The sequence below is a fragment of the Hordeum vulgare genome, chromosome 1H (genome assembly GCF_904849725.1).
Source record: "Hordeum vulgare subsp. vulgare chromosome 1H, MorexV3_pseudomolecules_assembly, whole genome shotgun sequence".
Lineage (NCBI taxonomy): Eukaryota > Viridiplantae > Streptophyta > Magnoliopsida > Poales > Poaceae > Hordeum > Hordeum vulgare.
The window spans coordinates 374,650,438-374,662,742 of NC_058518.1; the positions used below are offsets into that span (position 1 = coordinate 374,650,438).

At 43.2% G+C, this 12,305-nt stretch overlaps 1 protein-coding gene across 1 annotated transcript; it reads right to left on the reverse strand.

Moving 5' to 3' along the window:
• Nucleotides 1-11,469: 11,469 nt before the first annotated feature.
• Nucleotides 11,470-12,071, reverse strand: LOC123411477 (14 kDa proline-rich protein DC2.15-like). Its single transcript, XM_045104432.1, has one exon. The coding sequence runs from the start codon at nucleotides 12,007-12,009 to the stop codon at nucleotides 11,647-11,649; it is 363 nt and encodes a 120-aa protein (XP_044960367.1). The 5' UTR covers nucleotides 12,010-12,071; the 3' UTR covers nucleotides 11,470-11,646.
• Between the last annotated feature and the right edge of the window lie 234 nt (nucleotides 12,072-12,305).

The window sequence follows — 12,305 nt, forward strand, 5'->3', positions numbered from 1 at the left end:
CGATATGCATAGATAGAACAATGGCATCACAACATAACCATACAACAACACAACATTAATTTACAAGACTCTGAAGAGTCTTGCATAATATGTTCATACAGGCAGGGGTCACATGACCCGACACTCAAGTCATACAAGAAGAGTTATACAAACCAATCGGAAGCATAAAAGTTGTCTGAGTACGGACAGATGAAAGGGAAAAGGCATAAGCCTGACTATCTACAGGTCCCTTCTTAAAGGGGCCAGGTCGTAGCTGGGACACCAGCTACTCGTCATCATCGATGTCTAGAAAGAACCCACATGTTGGCTTCTGGATATCCTCTGCAACAATTATGAAGCAATCATGAGTACATGAGTACTCAGCAAGACTTTAGAATAGATCTATCTACTCATGCTCAGGTATCAACAAAGGCGGTTGTGTTGTTTCATGCAGCAAGCCAGCTTTGACTCTTGGCTAGGCTAAACTACAATTTTAAATAGTTTTAACAACTTTAATAAGTCGTACACGAGTCCACTACCGCCACAACAATACACTATCATGAACTCCTTTCCGTATCCCTACGGAAATGCCATACATGATACTCACGCTTATCTTGATACTTTTATGAGTAGCCATTAAAGTTATCTATGAACAACATATGTCTCCAAGTAGTCCATATTTGCGGACGCGGCTATGCGAATAGATCATAATCCTGCAGGGGTGTACTTCTTCAGACACGCTCTCGCCACTTATCGCCATGTGCACGTCATGCACCTCGGCAACCTTCAAGCGGAAGCCCAGCGAGGGAGTCGGCCACGACCGTTAACCACACTAATACCTAGTCCAGGCCTATCGCCTATTTGAGGGTGAACCCGCACGGAAGTCCGACCGAGGTTTTCGCCACATTCCCAAATGATGTGCACAGGGTTCCCAAGCCCACCATCCGGGTGCCACTTGATACACCGTGCCACTGCCTACCGCATCATAATCTACCTCTAAGGTCAGCACTATGCACGGCCTCCAGCATGACTATAAACACCAGAAACTACTTGCAGCTCCTGGACCGAGTACTAGGCGATTAATAAGTCGAGCAGGGTCCTATTTCAGGGCCCAGCATGTGGTAGTAACTAGTCTTGGATTACTTACACGAAACTCGGTTCCTAAGGACGATTCCAATGAAATAACCCGCCATGTACTCCTACATAGCCTTTCATCGATACCTTTACCAAATCAGGTTCCACACTTATCCTTTGTCACTAGAACACATTCATCCATTCCTGTTCATCACCCAAATGAAACAGACCTGACACAACTCTAGGCATAGCAAGCATAGCAGGAAAAGCACAGCATGGCTCAAGCAACTACCAGGTATGCTAGGTTGCAAGGTTTGGCTATTTACTATGACAATGGCAGGTCATGCAAAGGAAAAGGTTCAGCTACCGAAGTAAAGCATTTGAAATACTTCATCATAATGCAATAAGTGGGAGCAGGAGCAAGAACATGGGATTATATCAGAATGATCAAAAGGGTGCTTGCCTTGTTGCTCAGCAGAGGGGTTAAATCCATCAGTCGGATATTCAGACGTGTCCGGAAGGGCATAGCCCACCGAAATGATAACAATCAATCACTAGCATTCATATGCAGCAATTTGATGCATGATCATGGCATGAAATGAATTATAGCATGAGTTAATGTGGCTATCAAACTTTTGGAATGGTGGTGATTTGAATTCAAATTCGAATATTAGTTGAAATAGTATATTTATCATATTCATTTAATTGTTTTGACCTGATGTTGTTTCATAACTTTGTTTTTCATACATGAAAGTAGAAAAATTCTTTTCATTGAATTTTTCTAATCAATTTGCATATATTATTTGTCAAATTTGGAGTTATAATCATTTTTTATGAATTTCCAAAGTTTTGCACTTATTCTGGAATTATTATAAAATAGAATTAGTATTATTACATCAGCATGACATCAGCAGGTCCAACTAGCTTTTGAAAGTCAAACCTGACCAGTGGGACCCACTGGTCAGTGACTCTGGTCAAATTCGAGTTAAAATTTAAGTTAATTAGTTATTTAACAGGAGCTGGCCCACATGTTAATGAGTGTTTAGGGTTTTAATTAATCATTTATTTTATGAACCTATACTTAATTAGCCACAGGACTGGCCCCACCTGTCATAGACCCAGGGGGTCAAACCCACCGATGATGGGGTCAAACCCACTGGCGGCGAGCCTCCGGTGACTCCAGGAACGGCGGAGGGCTTCGGGATTGCTCCTCCGGCGACCAAAAGGACGGCGGAGGGCACCAGGGGAACGGCCACTCGATGGCGCATCCATTTTTGCTATGCTCAGGGGCTGAAGTGGCCGAGGATGACGCCGGCGATGAGCTCGGCAGCTGCCGGAGCTCGGGGAATGTCAAGGTCATCGATCCAGTGGGCAAAAGGGACGGGGCTTGGCTCCTACAGCATCTACACAGCATGTTGAAGCTTCTCATGGTCTCAGGTTGACGAACCGATCATCGGAGCATCACCGGCGACGAGCTCCCGCGGCGGATCTCGTCGGGCTCCTGTGGAATCAAGGCCTAGAGCAAGGGATCGAGGGGGAAAGCACCCTGGGCTCACGGTGAATGCAGAGGCGTTGAGAGCGTGCTCGGGGACGGCGTGGAGAAGGAGAACGACGACGGTGATCAACGGCGGCCCGAGGAAGAAGACGACGGTGATCTGGCGATGCAGTGCTCGATGGCTCTTTTCCTTTGGCAGGGACGACGAGCTCGATGAGGCGGAATGAACGATGTGCTGAGAGAGGCTTGGGGTGGCCAGGAACGACGGCGAGCTCGAGCTCAGGCTCGGCTCTAATGGCGGCCGAGAGAGAGAAATGCAGGGGGCGAGTGAGGAGGGGAAGAGAGCTGGAATGGATTGCGGGGAGGGATATCCTCCTTGCCAGCGTGACGGGGAGGTCGAGGCAGGCACGCAGGTGTGTGGCCACGCCGGAGGGAGCGGCGGCCACCTCCTGCTGCCTACAGGCGCGAGGTAAGCTTTTCCATTTTATTTCATTTCTATTTGTGTTAAAACAATTCTGACATTTGTTTGATTTTCTTTTTGGCTCCAAACTATTTCTAAAATAGTGAAAATAATGTTGGGGTGTTAGTTGTAATATTTCCAACCCCACATAAAGTTTTCAACATTTTTGAAACTCTGAAATATTTGAAATCAAATATATAGTTGATTTTAGTGGCTTTAGTGTTTAAAATAAAATGCCAAAAGTATTTTTTAAAATAAATCCACCCCTGAATTGTGGTTTCCAATATTTATCAAAAATGATGGACTTTCATGAAGGCCATTTTGGGTTCATTGATTTGTCACCACTTTGAATTGTTTTGAATATAGATTGGCTAGGGATTTTCACTTTGATTTCCATTTTCATTTTTAATGCAAGAATGAAAATATGAGCACAGTCTTGATAATCATCAAAGGGGTAGCTAGGGATGTGACAATGCTGAGGTGCTTGGCCATGCCATGGGGAGGCCTACTAGTCATTGCAAGAAAACCAGGAGCATCAACAAGTTGTCTGCCGAAGAAGTTAAGAATTCAAAGAATCGAGTGGTAAGAAGAGGGAAAATAAATAGATTTGGTAGTTGTGTTCTGAAGTGAAGACTTGTTATTTGAATTCAAAATTTGAGAGTTGAACCAAAATTTGTAATAATGATGTGATTGGCAATTGTGTTCTGAAGTGAAGACTTGTTATTTGAATTCAAAATTTGAAAGTTGAACCAAAATTTGTAATAATGATGTGATGCTATTTGTAATAATCTGTTGTTTTAATGATTTGATGCTATTTGCAATGTTTTTACATGTTTTGTTTTAACTTGGTCATCAATCCGAGCATTTATACCAAGGTGTGAAAAATGTTCCTCAAATGAGCCCCGAAGGTAGGGTAAACGACCCTTTTCTAAGCAAGTATATTTTTCCACCTTGCCTAAATAAGCCAAAGAAGTTTCCTAGACTTGTATTCGACCTATATAATGTCATTCCCAAGCCTCACTATTTATTGGATGAATATTCATATTATTTTTTTTATTTTAAATAATAATGGTTTTAATCGAAAATCGCAAATAAAACAAGTTCAAAACATCAAAATAAAAAAATAAGTTTGGATCCTTCTTAGTCACTCCAAAATGAAGCTTTGGTGAGGTTTTGACTATTCTCATTTTTAAAGTTTTCAAAATCCACCTCATCTCCCTTGAAATCTCTACAACTATGTTCGAGGTAACACATTTCACTGAGGCTTTCGTTCCAATGTTTATAAATCATATTTATATTTTTTCTAGACATGTATTTGACCTATATAATGTCATTTTGAAGCCTCACTATTTATTGGATGAATATTATTTATTTTCTTTTGAATAATAATTGTTTTAATGGAAAATCGTAAATAAAACAAGTTTAAAACATCAAAATGAAAAAATAAGTTTGGATCTTTCTTAGTCAGTCCAAAATGAAGCTTTGATGAGGTTTTGACTATTTTCGTTTTCAAAGTTTTCAAAACCTACCTCATCTCCCTTGAAATCTCTACTACTATGTTCGAGGTATCACATTTGAGTGAAGTCTTTCGTTCCAATGTTTATAAATCATATTTATATTTTTTCTAGACTTGTATTCGACCTATATAATGTCATTCCGAAGCCTCACTATTTATTGGATGAATATTCGAATTATTTATTTTCTTTTGAATAATAATGGTTTTGATCGAAAATCGTAAATAAAACAAGTTTAAAACATCAAAATGGAAAAATAAGTTTGGATCTTTCTTAGTCACTCCAAAATGAAACGTTGGTGATGTTTTGACTATTTTCATTTTCAAAGTTTTCAAAACCCACCTCATCTCCCTTGAAATCTCGACTACTATTTTCGAGGTATCACATATTAGTGAAGGATTTTTCGTTCCATTGTTCATAAGACAGGTTTATAGTTTTTTACTCGTTACTATATGACATAACAGTACTATGTGGGTCGGTTTTATATTTTTTTCTTCTTTTAATTATGTATGCTCATTTCGAACTTGGTCAACCCTCACAAAACCATGTTGACCCAGCCGGAAAGCTTCTAGAAGGAAACCCAGAGATTCGACCTGGGTTGTTGGATCGAGGCCTTGTAGAAGGAATCTTGCCTCGGACGGTTGCGATCGGCCCTTCAGCCACAGCGATTCGCGAGACGCTCGGATTGGTTGGTCCGCAAGACACCCGTTGGCCCGTTGTACAACACATCCGTGTAGTCTTTGGGCTGCTTTCGTAGGTTGCCTGCTTTTGCATGCATGTGTGGCCCACGTCCAAGCTGCTTCCACGTCAGAACGCATGCAAACTACATCGATTCGGACGTCGCACCGCACCAATTAAACCACATCGCCCGATTCAAACTACATCGATTCAGTCGGCGCTCTGACTCATCTCAGACGTCGCACCCGAGCAATTAACCACGTTTTAGACTCGGTTGCAACGGGAAAAACAGGCCACGCACGCTCAATTCAACTTCAAGTACATACGCGTCTGACATGTTGGCCGTTTACTCGCATGCTTCTCTTCGCCTTCATCTTCTCTAACCGGCTATATAACCACCAACTCTCTTCCTCTCCTCTCTCCACCGAAACCACAGATCCAATTCATCCCCCTCTCGCCCCTCTAGTTCTAGCGCCCCCTCGAAGCACACCAACCGTCGCCAAGATGCAGTTCGTCGGAGTGACGTTCAACCAGCCGCCATCGTGCCGGAGAGGCGCTACCCGGCCGGTGTGGTCGTGGAGGACACCCTCCGCCTCTATGCGATATCGATGTGGAGGGGCCCGGTCGAACTCACCCGTGGATTCCTCAACCTCGGCTACGCCCACCTCAACCTCACACCCGGCACACGGCCCATGTTCCGCCTGAATGTAAATCCGGCAGATGGTGGCATCCCCCTGGTGATGCTCACCGTCACCTGCAGAAACGGGCTCGATGCGCTTGTGCTCCTCGGGCGATTCTTCTGGTGTGGATGTGAGTTCATTGTGTTCACAACCTACAACATCTTCACCAACTACGATAGCATCTTCCCCGCGGAGAACCAGATGCACTCCCTCGCCTACAACTTTGACGAGCAGTGAAGAAGAAGGGACGGCGTTCCCGCCGGAGAAGGAGAAGGCGATGGTGCCTGGGGTTTAGGGTTTAGGGGCGGTGTTCCCCCATTTTATTTTCATTTTACTTTCCTTATCATGTCATGCATGAAACTATGTTCTAGGAGGCCCAAGTAATATGGGCATCCTAATATAAATATATATCTATGTATTGTGCGTCCTACTATATATATCTATAGTTATATGGGCGTCCTAATATAAATAAATATCTATGTATTGTGCGTCCTACTATCTATGTATTGTGCGTCGTACTATATATATCTCTAGTTATACGGGCATCCTAATATAAATTTTACATAGTTTTTGAATGAAACAATAAAACTAAAATATTCTATAGTTTGACATTTTTTGAATGAAACCGAAACACGAAATTGTTCTATACTTTGAGACGTGTTTTAATCGTTTTTGTAAACTATGAGTTGTTTGGATGCAATTATTTTTCTATACTTTGACCGTGTGAACTAAATTATTTCTCTCCAATTTTTTTTGAGACCGAAGGAACTAAGCACACAAGATATTGAGTCGTACGTGCATCGTAGGATATATTGAGCCATCCATTTAACACATCAACTCGTAACAATATTTATGAAGTAAACAAGTACTTCTCTACGATTTCAAACAAGTAAATCTATGCTATAAATAATTAAAAAACTGACTAATAGAAACAAAATATTGAAATGCCTAACAACTAACAAATAGTTCCATGATCAAAAAAGGGGGAAATGTACAAGCAAAGAGTTGTCATATACAAGAAAAAAAAAACAAATTATGTTTATATACAAACAAATAGTTTCATGATCATATGCCGAAGTAACACATTTTCGGTTCAACATGGTGCTTATATGCTATAAAGAAGGGTGCCCCTACGCTTGTGGCCTTTTTTGGGTTATTTACTCAGGGGCCCATTTACTCAATGTCATTGTCATGGCCCAACAATCTATTGGGTAGCCCGTTGAGTTTTTTTTAACATGAGCTGAATTTTGGTTGGCTGTTAACTAAATAACTAATAGTGTATACAAGTGTTGGACTTCAGACTCACAGCAACAAGTTGACTGAAGAAATTGCCATAGCAAAACAATCCACGAACTTGGCATGGCGCACAGATCACATCCTCTGCCCTCAAGTTGGCTAGAAATTCTATCCACGCCCTTCTAGCGATGGATGAACAACAAGTAAAAAACAGAGCAATAATACAACCATAAAACCCTCCTGCCATTGTATTTGCTTGCTTCTGCAAATCGACCATCTGCTTGAGATGTTTCTCGATCTTCTTCAGTTCCTCCCCGTTTAATTCGGACTCCACAGGCAGATCAACATTGCGTGCATTCCTCGTCGTCGTCACGGCTCTGTCCCCCCAATTCTCCGCAGAATTCGGCGGCAAGCCCAAATTGAGCTCACAGGTTGCCGCCCCATTCAAATCAATGTAGCCCTCAAATTGAAGCCTCTCAATATACGCATCCATCCACTCGAAATGGTCACATTTCTTCAGGATCTGGTAAAAGCAACACGAACCCTAAATCCCAAGTTTGACTAAAAAACCGAAACGGGAGAAACTAGAGCAAATCGCCGTGAAATAAGTGAAATAACCTTCCCATCCCGTCCTACGAGTGTCTTGCTCGAGTATCTCACAAACTCGCGCCCAAGATTGTCGTTCTCATCCGTCCTACTGACCCACCGCTTCAGAGGATCTAGGCATGGGCAATCAGGGCACCTTGTCAGTGGCACTGCACCATACCGTTGCCATCTTGACTGTGAGGCAGAGGAGGAGGTAGACATCTCTCTCTCGTTGCCGCGCTTCGTCGCCGGAGAAGAGGAAGATAGGGTAAAGGGGGAAGAAATTGCAGGGGGGCGGGCGGCCGGGCACGGGCGCGGTCCTCGCATAGCTGCGGTGAGGTGGGTCCCACGCTGACATGGATAAGTGGTGGGTCTAGCTGCGGTAAGGTGGGTCCCACGCTGACGTGGATAAGTGGTGGTGGGTCCAACATTCTGTGGTCTCACATAATCCTAACATCATACATCAGTTGCGTTTAAACAACATGTGGCACGTGGGCTATTTGTGCTCTAAAAAACGTAGCACTTGAGCCATTCCAGCGAAAAACGTCGTTGTCCATCAATTGCACCTCAACGATGTTGCACAGGAGCTATTTGCCCAGATCGGAAGGGGATGTTGGGTGTGGCGGCGTCGCACGATCGACCTCGTGAGTTGTGCGGCCGGCTCCACACCCCTTTATATATAGCGCGGTGACAAAGGCCCACCAACCATGGTTTGGTTGGGCGCCCCCGATCAGGACGCATATGGATCAAGGGTCCGGTGGGCCGTTGGACCCACGCGGAGAGATCAACCTAACATTCTCCCCCTTGATCTCAACTTTTACTTTAACTTTATACTTTCTAGTTTATTTGTTCCATCACACATTGGCATGTAGAGCATGTCTTATCGTCACAGCTTAATTGCCAATAGAATCATATAGCGACAACATACTTTTTTGTTTTGAAACAAATTATGTTACTTTTGGGCCTCTAATGATCCAGGAATTATAGGCTTTCCATTAACCCAGGCCGGTTAAGTGTTCCTTGAACACATTGGGTGGTAAGACTTTCGTTAGCGGATCCGCAAGCATATCCTTTGTCCTTATATGCTCGAGACTTATAGTGTGATCCTAAAATTTATCTTTCACAATATAGTACTTTATCTATTGTCTTGGTAGCATTACTCGACTTGTTGTTGTGAGCATAAAATACTGCGGGCTGGTTGTCACATTACATCTTTAGTGGCTTGTGAATATAATCTATCACTTTCAAGTCGGGTATAAATTTGTTTAACCATATCACCTGCCCGGTTGCTTCAAAACATGCTATAAACTCTGCTTGCATCGTGGACGATGCAACTATGGTCTGTTTGGAGCTTTTCCACGAATTAGCCCCTCCAGCGAGAGTGAACACGTATCCTGACGTGGATTTTGTATCATCTCTATCTCCCGCAAAATCCGCGTATGTATACCCTTTCATCTCTAGGGAATTAGATCTTCTGTATGTTAGCATGATGTCCTTTGTTCCTCGCACATAGCGCAACGCTTTCTTTACCATCTTCGAGTGCTCTAGGCCTGGATTCTCTTGATATCTACTGAGTACCCCGGTGATAAAAGCTAAGTTAGGTCGGGTGCACACTTGTGGATACTGTAAACTTTCAACAGCCGAAGTATATGGTACTACTTTTATCTCATCGTGCTTGGACTGGTTCTTGGGACATTGGAATTTCCCAAAACTGTCGCCCTTGACTATAGGAGCAAGTGTGGCCTTACTCGCAGGCATATTGTACTTTTTGAGAACCTTCTCTAAATATGCTTTCTGTGATAGTCCTAAGACTCATTTTTTCCTATCTTGGTGAATTTCAAGGCCCAAAACATATCAAGCATCACCAAGGTCTTTCATATCAAAGTTTGAGGATAAAAACTTCTTTGTCTCTTGTAGTAGACTAACACCATTGCTTGCAAGCAAGATATCATCCACATACAAGATTAGGAAAATGTATTTCCCATTTTTGAACTTTGCATAAACGCAGTTATCCTTAACATTTTCTTAAATCCAAATCTTTTAATAGTATCGCTAAACTTTAGATACCACTCTCTAGAGGCTTGGCTTAGTCGATAAATGGATTTCTTTAGGCGACATCCCATATCTTCCTTGCCTTCCATGATAAAATCCCTGGGTTGTTTCATGTAGACATTTTCTTCTCAACCTTCGTTTAGAAATGTCGTCTTTACATCCATTTGATACAACTCTAAATAAAAATGTGCAACTAATGCCATTATGATTCTGAAGGAATCCTTACATGAGACTAGGAAAAAGTCTCATTATAGTCTATACCTTCTGTTTATGTAAATCCTTTTGCGACGAGTCGTGCTTTATACTTTTATATATTCTCATTAGAGTCATACTTTATTTTGTAGACCCATTTACAGCCTGTTGTTTTGGCTCCTTTAGGAATACTTTCTAAGTCCCAAAAATCGTTGGAACTCATCGATTTCATCTCGTCTTCCATTGCCTCTAGCCACTTTGATGAGTGAGGGCTTCTCATCGCTTCTTCATATGAAGTGGGATCACCTTTCATATGAACCAATTCTGTATTATAAACATTATAATTAGCAGAAATAGCTGATCTTCTAGTTCTGTTAGACCTTCTAAGTGCCTCATTCTCTGGCACATCCTCTAAAATTTGCTGTTGTACCTCCCTTTCATGCTCAACAACAGGTTCAGTCGGATCCTGAAGGACAGGTACCGGATGTTCTCCCATAGTTGTCATGGTTGGAGTTACAACAGGTAGTGCGAAAAGTGGCTCTTCAATCGTCGGATTAGGTGCATGCACCCTCTTCCCCTCAAGATCATTTTTCCGAGCTACCAAGCTCCCCCTCATCATTTCGTCCTCTAAGAAGACCGCATGTCTCGTTTCTACAAACTGTGTGTATCTTTCTGGACAGTAGAAACGAAAACCTTTTGATCTACCAGGATAGCTAATGAAATGGAAACTCACTGTTTTGGGATCTAACTTTGCAATATTTGGATTAAACATCTTTGCCTCAGCTGGGCTTCAAAACATGCTATAAAATCTGCTTGCATCGTGGATGATACAACTACGGTCTGTTTGAAGCTTTTTCACGAAATAGTCCCTCCAGCGAGAGTGAACACGTATCCTGACGTGGATTCTCTATCATCTCTATCTCCCGCAAAATCTGCGTCTGAATACCCTTTTATCACTAGGGAATCAGATCTTCTCTATGTTAGCATGATGTCCTTTGTGCCTCACACATAGTGCAATGCTTTCTTTACCATCTTCCAGTGCTCTAAGCGTGGATTTTCTTGATATCTACCGAGTACCCCGATGATAAAAGTTAAGTCAGGGCGAATGCACACTTGTGCATACTTTATTAAGTAAGCAAGTTGAGAAAGCATCCGGTATATTTAGGCCATAATTAACCATGCGGTGTGAGCGCTTGGACTTAGTTAGCTGTACGCGGCGGAGAGGACATGGAAATATGGGCGCGCATAGACACCGGAAGCTAAGCCTATATCGAGGGTTAATTACGTTACGTCCATTCATATAGCGTATTATAATTTGCTTTCGATTTAGCCCTTATGTATGTGATGCTCCTGGAAAAGATTTACTTGCTGAAATATTTTACTTCTTGATATATTTAACATTTTTTGCAAACATATTTTGAAATATAGCATGCTGTTAGCGCTATAACTTGGGTAACATTTAAAGAAGAGCCTCGCTATATTTTGTAGCGCATTATTTTTCGTTGGTAAGAATGCCCTTCAATCTCATGAAATCACCACTTCATTTAATTCCAAAGGATCATAATCCTACCTCTCATGTGAAAGCAAGAACATACATAGGCCAGATTGCCAGCATAGAATTATGAAACAAATAAATAAAGGCTTGAGACGGAAGCAAACAACACCCCATTCGATTGATAGTACTGTGCACTTCTTGCTTCCCTAGTGGATGCACTGGAAGTCGGCGGGGCAGATCTTGCCGCAGTTGTTCAGGATGAGGCTAAGGTCGATGGGGATGTTGAGGTGGATGCCGAGCACGTTGGCCTTGATGGCGGTGCAAAGGCAGACGGCGGCGTCCAGGTTGACGAGCCCTTCGAGGAGCGAGCAGCAGGGCTCCGTTGGCGGCACGCCGATCTTGGCCTTTACCAGGTTCAGCACGTTGGCACACACGTGCAGCTTCAGCGCGTTCTGGGGGCACGAGCCGTAGCGGGGCACCGGCACCGGCGCCGGCGGCGGGGGACAGTAGGTGGCGCTTGCCACGACCACCATGGCCAGGAGGAGCGCGGCTTTCGCTACCATGGCCATCGATATCAATGGAGCAAGTGTTAGCGATTGCGTGTGCTTTCGTGCTCACGCTAGAATTCCGATGTGCGAGTGTGATCGCATGGAGGGGTATTTGTAGCGAGGCCTTCGATCTCAGCAAATGAGAGTCTACACGTCCGTGAAAAGACAGCATGTGATTTTCCGACCTGGCGCGTCAGGAGCATGCATACGATTTGGATGAGCATGCACCCGTGAGTGCATGGTTTGTCTCGTTGAACCGCGTAATGAACTTCACTTTGTATTCTTGTTGCATGTGGTGTCCAGTTCTCATGTATTCT